At 43.0% G+C, this 17,567-nt stretch overlaps 1 protein-coding gene across 15 annotated transcripts in view; it reads right to left on the bottom strand.

The window, feature by feature from the left end:
* DNM1 (dynamin 1) overlaps positions 1–17,567 on the bottom strand; it is a 69,312-nt gene that overhangs the window by 37,525 nt on the left and 14,220 nt on the right. For all 15 annotated transcript variants that reach the window (XR_008915337.1, XR_008915335.1, XR_008915336.1 and 12 more), the window contains exons 2-6: positions 10,325–10,398; positions 9,828–9,977; positions 9,368–9,571; positions 9,164–9,262; positions 8,657–8,817 (exon numbers count right to left, since the gene is read on the bottom strand). Coding sequence is in view for 12 of the 15 variants with exons in the window: in XM_056812510.1 (XP_056668488.1) it covers positions 8,657–8,817; positions 9,164–9,262; positions 9,368–9,571; positions 9,828–9,977; positions 10,325–10,398 (688 nt within the window). In the remaining 3 variants the exon portion in view is untranslated. The remainder of the gene's footprint in view (positions 1–8,656; positions 8,818–9,163; positions 9,263–9,367; positions 9,572–9,827; positions 9,978–10,324; positions 10,399–17,567) is intronic.

Genomic DNA, 17,567 nt, shown 5'->3' with positions numbered 1-17,567 from the left:
GCAGAAAAATTGGGATACTCATACACTGTTGGTAGAACTGTGAACTGAGGGAACCATTTTGGAGAGCAATCTGGAATTATGCCCAGAGAATTATAGAACTGTATATTCTCTTAGACTTAGAAATATTGGATCTGTTTCCCAAGGAGATCAGGGAAAAAGGAAAAGAATCTATATGTTCTATAATATTTATAGCATCTTTTTTTTTATGATGATAAAGAACTGGAAATCAAGAGGAAGTCCTTTAACTGTGAAATGGCTGAACCAACTGTGGCATGTGATTACAATTGAACACTATTGCACCATAAGAAATAGTAAGCAGGTCAATTTTTTTTTTAATGTGGAAAAGCCTACATGAAATTATGAAAAGTGAAACAAGTCAAACCAAGAGAACATTATATACAGCCACAGAATTAACATTTGTAGAATAACTTGTGAATGTCTACCTCCAGAGAAAGAACCAATAAATAGAAGCACAAATGAGGTAGTTTATACATTTTTTTTTGTTTTGTCAAATGTTATCTTCTAGTAGGGGAGAAAGGAAAGAGATACCTGGGAATTTTGATGAACCAACCAACAAATAAATAAAATTTTTAAAAAGAAAGAAAGAAAATCTCAAGATGACCCAAAAATTGCCCAAAGGGCACTAAAAGACTGTCTGCCTTTTGACTCAGCCATAGCACTGCTGGGTTTGTACCCCAAAGAGATAGTGGGAAAAAAGACTTGTACAAAAATATTGATAGCTGCACTCTTTGTTGTGGCAAAAATTTGGAAAATGAGGGGATGCCCTTCAATTGGGGAATGGCTGAACAAATTGTGGTATCTGTTGGTGATGGAATACTATTGTGCTCAAAGGAATAATGAAGTGGAGGAATTCCATGGAGACTGGAACAACCTCCAGGAAGTGATGATGAGTGAGAGGAGCAAAACCAAGAGAACATTGTACACAGAGACTGATACACTGTGGTACAATTGAACGTAATGGACTTCTCTACTAGCAGCAATGCAATGATCTAGAACAATTCTGAGGGACTTATGAGAAAGAACACTATCCACATTCAGAGGAAGAACTGTGGGAGTAGAAACACAGAAGAAAGACCTATGGAAATAGGTCTTGATCAATGATAAAGAAAAAAGATGACCCAAAAATGAGTTGAACCTTGGAGATGTCTGGAAGTAGCATCAACTAGTCACAGGCACAACAGAGCCCAAATAAGTCCCTCATAGGCCCAGAGGGTCTATCCTGAGATGCTTCTTGTCGTTAGAAGTTTCAAACATGGGGCAGCTGGGTAGCTCAGTGGATTGAGAGCCAGGCCTAGAGTAGGGAGGTCCTAGGTTCAAATCTGGCCTCAGACACTTCCCAGCGGGGTGACCCTGGGCAAGTCACTTGACCCCCATTGCCTAGCCCTTACCACTCTTCTGCCTTAGGGCCAATACACAGTATTAATTCCAAGATGGAAGGTAAAGGTTTTTGGTTTTTTTTTTAAAGAAGTTTCAAACATATCTAGCTCTTCATGGTCCAATTTGGGGTTTTCTTGGAAAAGATACTGGAGTGGTTTGCCATGTCCTTCTCCAGCTCATTTTACAGATGAGGAAACTGAGGCAAACAGGGTCAAGTCGACTTGCCCAGGGTAACACAGCTAGTAAGTATTTGAGACTATATTTAATGAGTCTTCCTGACTTCAAATCTGGCACTCTATCCACTGTATCACCTCACTCCCCCTGAGATACTATAGAGCAGGAATCCTTTACTGGGATTTTTGAACTTTAACAAAAGAGATTTTGGTAAATATATTTCAAAGTAATTGTTTTCCTTTGTAATCCTATATATTTTAATTTTTTTTTTTGCATTTAAGACTATTATTCTGAAAAGGGATCCACAGGCTTTGTTAGATTGCCAAAGAGGGTATGGCACCAAAAAAAAAGGTTTAAATCTCTACCATAGACAGTCCTGGAAGCCCAGTGCTTTGAACTCAAAGATATAGTAAAAGCTAAAACCTACCCTGGGAGATACTCCGAGTGATAAGTCAGTCAGCACTAAAACCCAGAGGATCCAGGGAAAGACTAGGCACAGCAAAACCACCTTACCCAAAAACATAGCAGAAGGCAGAACCTGGCCCTGACACAAAGTCCCAGTTCAGAAACCAAGTCTAGAGAGATGAGTAAGCAAAAGAAAACAGAGACCACTATGAACAGTTACTACAGATACAGAGATAATCGAAGATCCTGAAATGGAGTCTCAAAGGGAAAAAAAGGATTTTCTACAAGAACTACATAAATATCTAGAAGAAATGAAGCAAGGAATTTTTAAAAATGAAATAAAAGCTTTGGAAGAAAGAAGTAGAAGAAGAATTAATATCTTGGGAAAGAAAGTGATCAGTTTTACCCAAGTAAGAGAGTCCCTGAAATATTACAAACAGAAATTAATGTCTCTATGGACCACAAGAAATATTAGAACAGAATAAAAAAAAACCTAGAAAATAGAAGAAAACATAAGATATCTGCTGTGTTATATATACATATATGCACATATAATGCAAGAAATAATGCATTATATAAATGAAAACTACCCCAATCTATTAGAACCAGAAGGTAAAATGAAAATAGAAAGAATGCACTAATTACTTTGTGAAAGAAATCCTAAAAAGAAAAGTCTCAGGAATGTCATGACAAATCCAAAGCTTCCAACATATGAGGGAAAAAACAAGTACTTGGAAAGAATTCAAGTACCAAGGAACCATAGTCAGGATCACAAAGGCAGAAACTTCTATTTTAAGTGAGAGATTTTGGAATACAATATTCCAAAAAGCAAAAGATGAAGGCTTGCAACCATGACTAACTTACTCAGTCAAACAGAGTATAATCCTATAGGAAGAAAATGAATATTAACAGAATGAAGGACTTTGAAACATTCCCAATGAAAAGACCAGAGTTGAATAGGAACTTTGAAATACAAACATAAGATTGCAGAGAAACTTGGAAAGGTATCTTGATGTAAGCAATTGGAAGGGGTTTTATAATGATGAGGAGTTAATATTCTAATAGAAGGAGAAGAAACAAGTGCTCTTACAGAACCTTAGTGTCTTCAAAGGACAAGGGAGTTATAAAGATAAATGGGGTTTCTGGTCAAGATGGCAGCTTAGAAGCACAAAAGTTCAGCCCTCTGAAAACCCTTCCTTACCGATCACAAACTGAATGCTCCTAGGGGACTGAAATTCAAACTTAATAACAGGACAGAGGCAGGGAAACCCTCCTTCTGGACTCAAATCAAAAGGTACACCCCCCCAAAAGCCAGAATCCTAGAACACTAGAGTCTAAGGGGAAGGCAGAATGAAGGTCCCAGGACCCCTCCCTCCCAACCCAGAGAGCTGAGCCCGCAGCAGCAGCAGCGGGAACCTCAGGGCTGGCAAAGGTGCTGTTCTGCTGCACCTTGAAAACAACCTGGGCCAGGCTCAGGGCGTCCAACACTGAAGGCAGGGAAGTAGCCAGAGAAAGATGGAGGGAGCCTGTAGCCCTGTGACTGGGTCCTTCCATCAGAGTCTCATCGGAGGTTTTTGCCTCAGGGCACATCCAGACCAACCCAGTTGAACCTAATCCCATCAGGAGCCCTCAGAGCTCAGGGAGGCCACGACCCCTCCCCCCCTTGAGTGCAGGGCCTCCCGAAAGGACAGGAACCTCAGGGCAGGCAAAGGCATTGAGGTACCTTGCAGACAGTGCTGTGCCAGGCTTAGAGCATGGAAGTAAGGCAGCGGAGAAGCAACTGGAGAGAACTGAGAGCAGTAACACCCGAAACACAGGCAGGCAGGGGAGGGCAGACCCTGGGCCTCCCCAGGAAGACAGCGCAGCTGCGGAGAATGGAGAACGGACAATTTGCCTGGGGCTAAAGCCTCGGATAATCAGAAGCATACACTGAGAGCCAGTCCTCCTCACTCATATTTCTGACTGGAAAGGGGGGGGGGGAACCATAGAGATGGCAAACAGTGCAGAGGTGCAACAGCCCCCAAACACCAAGAAAAGCAAGAAGAAGGGGGTGACTTTGGACACATTTTATGGAGCAAAAATGCAAAATACAGAGGAGATAGAATAGGAAACACAAACAAATGCTCCAAAACCTTCCATAAGAAATGGGAATTCTCCACAAGCTCTTGAAGAATTTTAATCGGAAATTATCAAAAAGATGGAAGCCTTCTGGCAGAAAAAATGGGAAACAATGCAAAAGGAACTCAGCAATCTGATGGACCAAAATATGCAAATGCAGAAACAGCTCGAAGCCTCAAAAAACAGGTCAGACCAAACTGAAAAGGAAAACCAGTCTTTAAAGGTCAGAATCAGGCAACTGGAAGACAATTATCTTGCAAAAGAGCAAGAATTAATAAAGCAAAGTCAAAAGACTAAAGAATTAGAAGATAACATCGACTATTTGACAAAAACTGCTGGGAAAACTGGAAAACAGTGTGGGAGAAATTAGATCTGGATCAACACCTCACACCCTACACCAAGATAAACTCAGAATAGGTGAATGACCTGAATATAAAGAAGGAAACTTTAAGTAAATTAGGTGAACACAGAATAATATACATGTCAGTCCTTTGGGAAGAAAAAGACTTTAAAACCAAACAAAATGTAAAATAAATAATTTTGATTACATCAAATTAAAAAGGTATTGTACAAACTAAACTAATGCATCCAAAATTAGAAGGGAAGCAACAAATTGGGAAACAATCTTCATAACAAAAACCTCTGACAAAGGTCTAATTACTCAAATTTATAAAGAGCTAAAGCAATTGTACAAAAAATCAAGCCATTCTTCATTGATAAATGGGCAAGGGACATGAACAGGCAGTTTTCAGCCAAAGAAATCAAAACTATGAATAAGCACATGAAAAAGTGTTCTAAATCTCTTATAATCAGAGAGATGCAAATCAAAACAACCCTGAGGTATCACCTCACACCCAGCAGACTGGCTAACATGACAGTGAAGGAAAGTAATGAATGTTGGAGGGGATGTGGCAAAGTGGGGACACTAATTCATTGCTGGTGGAGTTGTGGATTGATCCAACCATTCTGGAGGGCAATTTGGAACTATGCCCAAAGGTCGATAAAAGACTGTCTGCCCTTTGATCCAGCCATAGCACTGCTGGGTTTGTACCCCAGAGAGATAATGGGGAAAAAGATTTGTACAAGAATATTCATAGCTGTGCTCTATGTGGTGGCAAAAAATTGGAAAATGAGGGGATGCCCTTCAATTGGAGAATGGCTGAAGAAATTGTGATACCTGTTGGTGATGGAATACTATTGTGCTAAAAGGAATAATAAAGTGGAGGAATTCCATGGAGACTGGAACAACCTCCAGGAAGTGATGCAGAGCAAAAGGAGCAGAACCAGGAGAACATTGTACAGAGACTGATACACTGTGGTACAATAGAATATAATGGACTTCTCCATTAGTGTCAATGCAATGTCCCTGAACAATCTGCAGGGATCATGGAGAAAAAACACTATCCACAAGCAGAGGACAAACTGTGGGAGTAAAAACATCAAGGAAAAGCAACTGCTTGACTACAGGGTTGAGGGGATATGATTGAGGAGAGACTCTAAATGAACACTCTAATGCAAATACCAACAACATGGAAATGGGTTCAAATCAAGGACACATGTGATACCCAGTGGAATCGCGCGTCAGCTGTGGGAGGGGTGGTGGGAGGTGGGGGAGGAAAAGAAAATAAAATGATCTTTTTTTTCCCAATGAATAATGTTTGAAAATGACCAAATAAAATAATGTTTAAAAGGAAAAAAAAAGATAAATGGAGGACCTGAGTGTGTATTGTTTCTTTTCTCATAGTTTTAGGAGGGAAGAGAACAGGAAAGGTAAAAGGAATACACTAAGATAGAAAGGGGATAAGCATAGTTGAAACTTACTATTTATCATAAATGGGGGATTTTAGAAGAAAATGGTACAAGAACTGAGGCAAAGTGAAGTAAGTAGAAGCAAAAGAATAGAGGATACAAAAAAAAACAAACAAACATCAATATTGTAAGGATAAACAACTTTGAAAAACTTAGGAATGTTAATCAACACAATGACCAGCCACAACTCCAGAGAACTGGTAAGCACTGTGCTCAACATTTTACAAATATTTCATTTGATTCTCATAACAACTCTGGAGCAGAGAAGCTATTATTTTCCCCATATTACAGTTGGGGAAATTGAAGTTAAGTGAGTTGCCTGAGGGTGGGGAGAAAGGTTTACATAGCTAGTATCTCAGGCTGGATTTGAACTCAGGTATTCCTGACTCCAGGCAGAGTCCTCTGTCTCTGTCTCTCTCTTTAAATCCTTACTTACCTTCTGCCTTAGAATGAACACTTACGTATCATTTCTAAGGCAGAAGAGTAGTAAGGGCTAGGCAGTTGGGGTTAAACATCTTGTCCAGGGTCATACAGATAGGAAATATTGGAGGCTAGATTTGAACCTGGGCTGGTTCTCCATCCACTGAGTCACATAGCTATCTCAAAGAAATACATTACTCACCTTCTGACCGAGAAGTAATAAACACAAGGTGAAGAAAAAGGCACATATTTTTAGACTGTGGAGATTTATTTTGCTTGAATGCTTATTTGTTGCAAAGAGATTTTTCTTCCTTTTTTTTAATGGGGGGGACTTAGAAGGGGAGGAGATAGTAATAAAAAATTTTAAAGGAAAATAAAAAATGGGGCAAGTGAAACATTTTTAATGCACAGATAAATATTGGCTAATATGACAGAAAAAAATTACAAATGTTGGAGGAAAAGAGGGAAAATTGGGACACTAATGCACTGTTGGAGGAGTTGTGATCTAATCCAACCATTCTAGAGAGCAACTTGGAACTATGCCCAAATGGTTATAAAACTGGGCACATACCTTCAACCCAAGAGTACCATTCTTGTGTCTGTATCTCAAAGAGTATCAAAGAAAAAGGAAAAGAACCCACATGTACAAAATCTTTATATTTATATATAATATAATAAAAATAATAAATAAAAATATTTATAGCAGTTCTTTTTGTGGTGGCAAAGAATTGGAAATTAAGGGGATGTTGATCAATTGGGGAATGGCTGAACAAATTATGACATATGTTGGTGATGGAATATTGTTGTGTGATAGGAAATAACAAGTAAAATGATTTCAGAAAAAGCTGGGAAGATCTGCATAAACCGATACAAAGTGAAGTGAGCAGAACCAAGAAAACATTGTACACAGTAATAGCAATACTATATGATGATCAACTGTGAATGACTTAGCTAGTCTCAGAAATACAGAGATCCAAGACAGTTCCAAAGGACTAATGATGAAAAATGCTACCCACATCCAGAGAAAAGAAATGATGCAGTCTGAATGCAGAATTTTGTTAACTTCTTTATTTTTCTTGGTGTTTTTTTTTCCTGTGCTTTCTTTTGCAACATGACTAATATGGAAATATGTTTCACATGACTACACATGAAGAACTTATATAAAATTGCTTACTCTCTCTATGGGGAGGGGGAAGAATCTGGAACTCAAAATTTTAAAAACTGAATGTTATATGTAATGGGAAAAAAAAACATTTAATCCGCAGATAAGAACAGAAGTTTAGAATAAAGGAGAGACAAGCAGGACAGCTTTAAAAATAGCATGTTGTGGGGCATCTAGGTAGCTCAATGGATTGAGAACCAGTCCCAGAAATTAGAGGTCCTGGGTTCAAATCTGATCTCAGATACTTCCTAGCTGTGTGACCCTGGGCAAGTAGCTTAACCCCCATTGCTTAGCTCTTACCACTCTTCTTTCTTGGAACCAATACACAATAAGAAGTTAAGGGTTTTAAAAAAAATAACATGTTGAATTTGCAGCATATTTTTTAAAATGAGTTAAATGAAATAGAAATTCATGATTTCATATACAGTCTTCTTTTTATGTTCTTTGTTTATAAAATCATGAGATTTTGGTATTTGTTAAGTCAAGAATTTTTAAAAATACATTTAAATTAAAAAATACATTGTTTTAAAAGCAGAGAAATCAAGCCCCTAGGAAGGTTAGAGAACAAAGAAAGAAAAATTTAAGGGGGGAAGTGACAGAGGAGACCCAGTTTCATTTGATTTTCCAGTGAGAACCATATAGAATTTTCAAGAGATTATTTTACTATTTCTGATAACTCTAAATCTTTCCCCCCTGTTAGGTTCCCACTATTTTCCTGTAGTTATTAATAGTGAAAAGCTCTATTAGACTTCATACAATTATGCACTGCCTTTGGGGACAGAAGGGGACAGATGAAGCTGTACATTTACACATTCTGGAACAATTGGAACAGGAAGGAGAACCTTGGATAGAAGAATGGCAGGTGGTAGCTGGAGGGTCTATAGGAGTCAAAGTCTCTAATGGTAGTGGTAGAAGAGACTTTCAAAGACCAACTGACCCAGTTCTTCATGTGATATAGGGCAGCTGGGACTCAAAGGAAGGGAAGAGCCCTACCCAAAGTCCCCCAGCTAGTTAGTTCATATAGATTATATCTTTTCACATAAAGAAACTCTGTTGTTCTTAGAGCCCTTGACTCTCACTTCCCCAAATACTCTGGGTCACTTCCCAGTGCCACCAGATCCCATTACCTACCCCACCCATCCCGTGCCCCTAAGAATCTGCCTAAAATACCTGATTGAGGACTTTCTGTAGGTAAGGTGTACCCATGCGCTCAGCCAGATGGCGGTAAGACGGATGGGACAGGAAAAACTTTCGTTCAGCTGCCAGGGCTGCTGTGATATCCTTTTTGCCATCAATATCTTTCTGGCTCCGATTCACCACTCCGATGTAGCCTGTGGGACCAGAGATGAAAGGCCAGGAGTTTTTCCCCCCCAAGTTAGAAATCATTCCACAGAGCACAAAGGGAGGGCCCCCTATGACTGGGAAAGTGGACTCTAAGCGATCACCTTGGTGCAAATACTAATAATAAAGAAATGGGTCTTGATCAATGGTACATGTTAAACCCAGTAGAATTGTGCATCATATATGGGAGGAGGCGAGGGGAGGGGAGCGGAGGGGAGGGAAGGAACAAGAGTCTTGTAACCATGGAAAATTATTCTAAATAATCTAATTAAATAAAATTAAAAATTAAATAAATTAAAAATAAATTTAAAAATTTAAAAAAGGGAGGGCCCCTACCTCTTCGCAGGGGCAGCAGCTTATTCTCTAGAACATCTCGGGCATCAGTCCCTTCATCCATCAAATCCAGTTTGGTGATGACCCCTATGGTGCGTTGTCCTGAGGAAAGAAGATGCAAATGTTAGGTTTCCTCAGCTCCCACAGTGGCACCACCAGGGATGGGGTATTCCGATCCTCTCCTCCAGCAGCCAGGCCAGGTCTTACCTTGAGGATCAACCTCCTTGGCAATCTTGAGGGCATCAGAGTTGGCAAGGTCAGAGTTGGCAGGGGATACAGCCAGAATGAGACAGTTTTCCTTGGTGACAAACTGCATAAGCATGTCTCGGATCTGGAACTCTATGTCTGGAGGCTGGTCCCCCACTGGGACCTTGGTCATTCCGGGCAGGTCCACCAGGGTCAGGTTCAGCACTGGATGGGGACAGTCAAGAGGTTGCAATGAGTAGGGGGAAAGGGACAAGAGGAGACTGTTAAGGGAGGATAGTTGTTAGAGGGGGCAAAACGGAGAGGAAGCTCCAAAAGGGGGCTTGCCAGACATATAAAGATGGAGAAAAGATTTCTAGTTCAAAAGATGCTAATGCAGAAAATGGAAGGAGCCCAGAGGAAGATTCCCAAGGGGGGTAGGTACAGGCCCAAAGGCAGCCACCCTCCTAAACCACCTTCTCACCATGTGGAGAATAGACCCGCAAGTTGATGGGCACTGCTGAAATGCCCTTGTTGGAGCCAGTGACACGATCAGTCTCTGCCTCAATCTCCAGTCGGACCTCTTCAAAGTCTGTAAACTTCTTCCCTTTGCAGTGGAGAAACTCAGCATATTCTGTCCCAAGGCACAGAGTGGATGGGGATGTCACATTTGGCTCCCAGAATTGCCCCTCCATCTCGAGTCCCTTCCCACACACACATGCATTTTTGTCCTCTCCCCTTGGGGAAGTGCCACCCTCAGATTCCCTCAAGAGGCTCACGCTAGTTTCTCAGTTTCTGAAATCCCCAGCAAGACACATTCCACCCTACGGTGTGCTCCCTTCCATGCCCCTAGCCCGAGTCTTCCAAGGAACACGTAGGCAGTCGAGTTCCAAGGGCAGCCCAGTCTGAGATAGCTCTGGGGTGGCCTGGCAGATGCCTCGGGCACTGGGTGGATAAAAGGGCACCCCTTATAGCCTATACCTGTGGTGGCATTCACCAGCTGCAGGACTAGAGGCCGACGGGTCACAATGCCAGATCCACGGGGCAGGAAGTCCCTACAATGGAAAAGGGTGTCTGAGAAGGGCCAGCGTCTCCCCTCATCTATTCCAAGGAATATCCTCCATCCTCAGGAGCTACAGCTCATTGCTCCAAGAGCAGCCCACGATCCAACCGGCTCCCAGAAATGGCCCAGCCTTCCCACTCCCTGGCCCAGAGAATACCTTAAGAGAGAGTTGGGGAAAAGGCAGCAGATGGGGTAGGAAAAGTAGAGAAGAAATAATGGGGAAAAGACAGCCATGAAAGGCACAGACTGGTACATCTCTGTTACACACCTCTCTCACAAACTCAGCTGTCCAGCTGAACGGGCTTGCTGGCCTTTCCCCAAATCCAATGTTCCATCTCTAGTCTTCATCTCTTTACACAGTCTGACCCCTATGTCTCTCCTCAACTCCATCCCTCTCAGAATTCTTAGCTTCCTTCAGGGACTGTTTCAAGTGCCACCAACAAAAAGAAACCTTCCTCCATTTCCCAGCTGAAATTATTTTATGCTAATCATATAAGCTGAAAAAAAACCCACCTCGGGAAGGGGATACGACTGAGGAGAGACTCCAATTGAACACTCTAATGCAAATACCAACAACATGGAAATGGGTTCGAACCAAGAACACAAGTGATACCCAGTGGAATCGTGCGCCGGCTATGGGAGAGGTGGTGGGAAGGGAGTGGGGGGAGGAAAAGAAAATGATTTTTGTTTCCAATGAATAATGTTTGGAAATGACCAAATAAAATAATGCTTAAAGTGAAAAAAAATTCCTGAAAAAAAACCACCTCTACCTTCCATATTAAAATCAATATTGTATATTGGTTCCAAGGCATAAAGGTGGTAAGGGCTAAGCAATGGGGGTTAAGTGACTTCCCCAAGGTCACACATTAGAATAAGTGTCTAAAACTGGATCTTATATGCTTTTCATTTCTGTTATGTTACATGTTGTTTCCTCTGGTAGAATGGATGTTACTTAAGAGGAAGGAATATTCATGTCATGTCTTTGTATCCCCATTTTCTTTCTTTTTTTTTTTTAAGTTAAAAACCCTTACTTTCTATCTTGGAATCAATACCATATATTGGTTCTAAGGCAGAAGAGTGGTAAGGGCTAGGCAATGGGGGTCAAGTGACTTGCCCAGGGTCACACAGCTGGGAAGTATCTGAGGCCAGGTTTGAACCTAGGACTTCCCATCTCTAGACCTGGCTCTCAATTCACTGAGCTGCCCGAGCTGCCCCAGCTGCTCCCAGCAATAAAAATTTCTTAAGAAAAATAATATGAAGAAAGGAAACTGAGCCACAGATCATATTTATAAAATTTATAACTCAAAAATCTGATGAAGGCCATTAAGCAGAAACCATTCTGGGGAAGGGAAGAGTCTCTTCCCTTCCACTTCCCCTTCCCCTGCCAGGTCTGTCCCGGCTATGGTAGAGAATAAGGGATGGCTGACTGTATTTTGTGCAGCTTCAGAGTCACAATCCAGAGGCAAGGGGAGAGTGCCCCAGATTGACACCACTTCCTCTTCCTCACATCTTTCTTTGGGCTTTCCTGTCTGTTTGCTGACTTTTAGTCCTTCCTCACTCCCTGCTTTTCTGCTGACTTTCCATCCTTCACTAGGACCCTTTGCCTTGGGCTTCCTGCGCTCACATCCTCCCTCCCCTGTGCCCCTGAGCCAGGCCCATTGGCCCATCCCCAGGCAGCATGGATACAGCTGAGTTTGGCCAGGAGAAGGCAGAGAGCAAGGCTGATGGGCTGAAGAAGTCACAGCTTTGTAGCGTCAGGGAATTTCAGTCAACGTGACCTTAGGGATCACCTAGTCCAAAACCACGTGCTACAGGCAGAGGTCAAGGAAAGCCACAGAGCCTTGGGCAGCAAGGGAGGGAATACAACCCAGGCCTCTCAGATGTCTCGCCTCCTTCCTAGACACCATGTGGCTGTAGGCCAGAGGCCTACTTTTCTGGCTGCCTCAACAGTGTGGGCCCTTCTCCATCCCTACTTGCCACCCACCCACTTGAGGATGGATGACGAGGCAGAGCTCAGAGAAGGCCCTGCGATGTCTCTGGATGAATCAGCAGGGGCTGGAAAGGAGAACTGTCTCAGGGGAAGCTGATGGACAGGAGCTGCGTCCTAAAAAGCAGGTCCTGCTCTATTTGGAGTCTAGAGGGTGGAACCTTAGCTCCTCATCTAGTTCCAGAACAGCAGCTGTGCACGAGAGCTACGGGGATGGGGTGGGAGGTGGTAAGGGCAGGGGAAGGCCTGATTCAGGCCAGGAAGGAGAGTTTTGTCCAAGGCTCCACTTCAAGTATCCCCCCGACACACCCCAGGCTCAGATGGCTCTCTTCTTCCAGCTCGTGCCACAAAGGATGGAGACTATAAAAATGAACTGACGAGGGGACAGCTGGGGGGCTCAGTGGCTTGAGAGCCAGGCCTAGAGAAAGGAGGTCCTAGGTCCAAATCTGGCCTCAGATACTTCCCAGCTATGTGACCCTGGACAAGTCACTTAACCCCCCATTACCTAGTCCTTACAATACATAGTATTGATTCCAAGACAGAAAATTAAAGATTAAAAAAAAAATGTCAAGCCCTTCTTTGGGCAGGGAATGGTAGAGAAAGAAGTTGGGGATAAGGACGAGGCCTATCCCCCACTTAAAGAGAGACAGAGGCAGGGAATAGTGGGAAGAACAGAGGTCTTAAGAGTTGGAAAACATTTTTTTTGTTGTTGTTAGTTTCCACGTATAATAGTTTTTGTGACCTTAGATTAGTCACTATATTCTCTAGGCTATTGTTTCTGAGGGGTCCAGATCTGTGATTTCATTCTTCAGAATAAGGAAACTCCCTCCACTAGCCCAGATCTTCAATTATTTAGCAATTTCTAGTCTTGAGAAAGTTGCTGGGAGGCCCAGAAAGGATAAAAGACCTGCACAGATCATGTAGCCTGAGCTCTAGTTCCTTGACATAGTGTAGGACCAAGAAAGTATCTGGGCTGTCCGTCACTGTTGTTGTTCAGTTGCTTTAGTCGTGTCTGACCCTTTATAACCTCAGTTAGGGTTTTTTTTAAGCCAAAATATTGGATTGATTTGCCATTTCCTTTTCCAGCTTATTTTATAAATGACACAAAGAGGTTAAATGGCTTGTCTGAAGCGCTTCATCTGAGGGATCACTCTTTCTAGCAAGGAAGTGGCCGTAAAATGGGGCTAATAAAACTTCCCTCACCTATCCACAGAGTTGTGAAAAGGACAAAGTTATGGAGAAATATGAATTCTTATCCTTAAGTCCCTAGAAACTCCCCAAGCCCCTTAGAATGGCGGTTCCTTGAGGGCAAGGGGCTATTTCACTCGTCTTTGTATGCCCAGAACTTAGCCCATAATCAGTGACTGATAAACCCTTGTGGATTGATGCGTTGCCCCTTCCCCTGGCCTAAGCATACATGGTTATTCCCTCTTCCCAAATTTAATCAGAGATACTCATCTATCTTTAGGGTTGGAGTAATAAGCTAGGAAGGATTCCTCCTTAGCCCTCCTCTGAGGGGAGAGAGGTAGAAAATTCAAGACTCTAACAAACCCTAGGAGCAGAGATCAGGAGGAAACTGAGGCAGACACACTTATCTACCTTGATCAGTGAGAGGTTTAGGGGAGAAAAAAGGACAAAAGGCATCCTGCCTTGGCTATCCAGATAGACTTTTTTTTTAAAGGCATCCTGCCTTGGACTATAGATAGACTTTTTTTTTTTAAATCCTGCCTTAGAATTAATACTGATTATTGGTTCCAAGGCATTAGAGTGGTAAGGGCTAGGCAATGGGGGTTAAGTGACTTGCCCAGGGTCACACAGCTAGGAAGTGTCTGAGGCCAGATTTGAACCCAGAACCACCTCCTGTCTCCAGGCTTGACTCTCAATCCAATGAACCACCCAGCTGGCCCCCAGGTAGGCTTTTAAAGGTGGTATCACAGAGTCACATGTCTGAAAGCCGGAGGGGATTGTGAAAGATGGTGCTTCTTCCTATCAGGTGGGGGATGGAGAGCGTAGATAAGAGAGCCTGATTCAATAAAGGCCGAGGGACCAAATGTCCCAGCCTAAGCAGGTGCAGGAAGCTTGATGAGGTGAGGGAAATGAGTCCCCAGATGGAGGTGCACTCATCATCTCCCTCCCCCAACCCCTCCACTAATGTAGAGGCAAAACCCCCACCTGGCCAGCTCCTCGCCCAGCAACACCATGGCAACAGCCAGTTCCCATGGTAACAAGCCCAGAGAAGATGAAAACCTCAAAGAGCTCCCTCACCTCAGTCTAATGGCAGCCGACTTCCCTGGCCCTAAGAACTGGGAGAGGAAAGTCTAGATGGCCGGTTCAGCCAGGATGGCAAGGCAGACAGATTTGGGGGGCTGGGGGGAATAGTACTCTCTTCTATCCTAAGAGCTCAATCTTGCTCTTTTTTAAGATGTCAGCCTCCAACACTCAGACAGCTAAAGCTCCACCTTGACAACAGGGCTTTAGATGCCTCCTCAAAGCTATAAAATAATAATGACGAGTATTATATAGGATTTTCTACAGGGAGAGTCAGGGGCAAGGCACTCATTCCAGTTAGACATTCAGAGCCTTCAGCCCCAGGAAGCTGAGGCCTCCCCAGGCCCTGGTCCTCCCGGGTCATGCCTGCCACTCAGGTAGCTATTAAAAGGACAATCAGCTTAAAGGGAAGCAGAGATTACAGGCAGAGAGGCAGCCTGGGCCAGGAATTCCCCAGTGAGAGTCCCTGCTCTGGAGAAAGAAGCAGGGAAGGTGGCCTATGGGCACTCAGTAATGTCTGGGCCTCTCTCCTTTTGGGTGACATCCAGAGAAACCTTCAAGGAACTGGTCCAAACTGAGCTCTCTATTCTTCCTCCAAGTTCTTGGGGAGAGCAGCAGCATCACAGAATTCAAGATGAGTCAAAGTCAGATAATTTATTTATTTTTAAAACCATCCCTCCTGGGTTGGAATCAATGGCCAGGATCGATTCCAAGACAGAAGAGCGGGAAGGGAGAGGCGACCGGGATTCAGTGACTTGTTCAGGATCATACAACTAGGAAGTGTCTGAGGCCAAATTTGAACTCAGGCCCTCCAGACTCCAGGCCTGTCACTCTACTATGCTACTGAACTGCCCCTAAATTTTAGTCACATAATTTAAACTGAGACTCACAGTTGAGCAAAAGTGCCTCCCTCTCTTCACTGGTGAGGTGGGGACCTCCAGATGTACAATACTGCATATTCTGTCAAACCCAGTCAAGGGATTAGCTGGCTTTGCTGAACTGTATTTTTCCCCCTCTTTTAATCTTTGTTACAAGGGAGAATTCATTGGGTAGCTAAAGGGAAGGTATATATTTGGAAATTAGTACAATATAAAGAGAAAAGTTGTTTGTTTGTTTTTTAAAGATGAGACTAAGACTATGAGAACTAAAAAAAGAACCCTTGTTAATGATGACTTTGATCCTGCTTGGGAATGAGGCTTCCAATTTGTGAAATAAGAGGTCTGGACCAGATGGTTTCTAAGGACCTTTATGGCTTTAATATTTTGTAATTCTGGGGGCAGCTGGGTAGCTCAGTGGATTGAGAGCCAGACCTAGAGACAGGAGGTCCTGGGTTCAAACCTGGCCTCAGATACTTCCTAGCTGTGTGACCTTGAGCAAGTCACTTAACCCCCATTGCCTAGCCCTTGATGCTCTTCTGTCTTGGGACAAATATACAGTATTGATTCTAAATTTCTAAAATGTTGATTCTAAATGTGGAAGGTAAGGGTTTAAACAAAATGTAATTCTATCAGCCTTACTTTATAGATGGGAAAACTGAGACCCAGAGGGAAGAAACAAAATCAGGGAAAGAGTCCAGTGGCTCAAAGTCAGGGTCTTAGATGCTGTTCTTCCTAGAAGATTCTTTATCTTAGGGTAACCCTTCTGCAGAAGTTCAGAAAGAAGTTCTGATATCTATCTAACTATATAGCTCATTGACTTGGGAGAAAGAACACTATCCACATCCAGAGGAAGAATTGTGGGAGTAGAAACACAGAAGAAAAACACTGCTTGATCACATGGTTCAACTGGGGATAGGATTGGGGATGTAGACTCTAAACAACCACCCTAGTGCAAATATCAATAATAGGGAAATGGGTCTTGATCAATGACACATGTAAAACCCAGTGGAATTGCGTGTCAGATATGGGAGAGGGTTGGAGGGAGGGGAGGGAAAGAACTTGAATTTTGCAACCATGGGAAAATATTCTAAATTAACTAATTAAAATTTTTCAATTAAAAAATAACTATAGCCCATTCAAAGAAAGAGAGAGAAGGGAATAAAAATTTAGTAAGGACTTATTATGTGCCAGGCACCATGCTAAGCACTTTACAAATATCTCATTTGATCCTCACAACTCTGGAGTATAGGTACTATGATTTATTATTCTCATTTTATAATTGAGAAAAATGAGTCAGATGGAGGGTTAGGTGACTTGCACAAGGTAAAGCAACTAGTAAGTGTCTACAATCAAATTTGAGTTCTGGTCTTCTTGACTCTATGCTCAGTGGCACTGAGTTACCTCAAAGAGGCCAAAGTGGGTGGCCAAGAGCCTACAGCTAATTCCTAGATTTCTGTGTACTTCCCTGAGGACCAGTTCTCCCCAGAGAAAGTCAGAGGCCAGAGCCACCAAATTCCATGGGCATCCCAGGGCCCAGGGGTCTTGTTTCTCAGTTCCAGTTCCTCTAAGCTCTGCTCTGGGTAGTCAGAGAAGGGCAGCTCCTGTTTCCTCTTTCCATGACATCTCTGTTTCCTTCTCCTTTCCCAGGATACAATCTGACCCCACTCTTCAATAAAGCTGGTTCCCCATTCCTCCTTTCCTCCACTCTTCCTGGTAGGCTCCCTATTGTGGGTCTAGGGACCTTGCCAAGCTCACCCATCTCTCCCAGGATACCATTCTCTCCTTGATGGCACAAGAATCTAGATGTGAGAGATGGCCAATAACAGGGCACCCAGAGAGAGGGGACCCAGCCTCATCATACACCTCCTGCCAGCAGTGTGGGAGAGTGTGGATGGGACAATGCTAGCTCTCACCATTCACCATTAAGTCCTGCTAAGGAGGGGGAAAAAAAAGGCCCCATGAAGGGGATAGTCAGGAGTGAAGCTGGGAGACTGAGAGAGTGATTTTCTTGCCATCTGCTGACTCATC

This window comes from Monodelphis domestica, chromosome 1 (genome assembly GCF_027887165.1).
Source record: "Monodelphis domestica isolate mMonDom1 chromosome 1, mMonDom1.pri, whole genome shotgun sequence".
NCBI lineage: Eukaryota > Metazoa > Chordata > Mammalia > Didelphimorphia > Didelphidae > Monodelphis > Monodelphis domestica.
The sequence above is the reverse complement of the archived record's forward strand: the minus strand, read 5'-3'. Positions and strand labels throughout refer to the sequence as shown.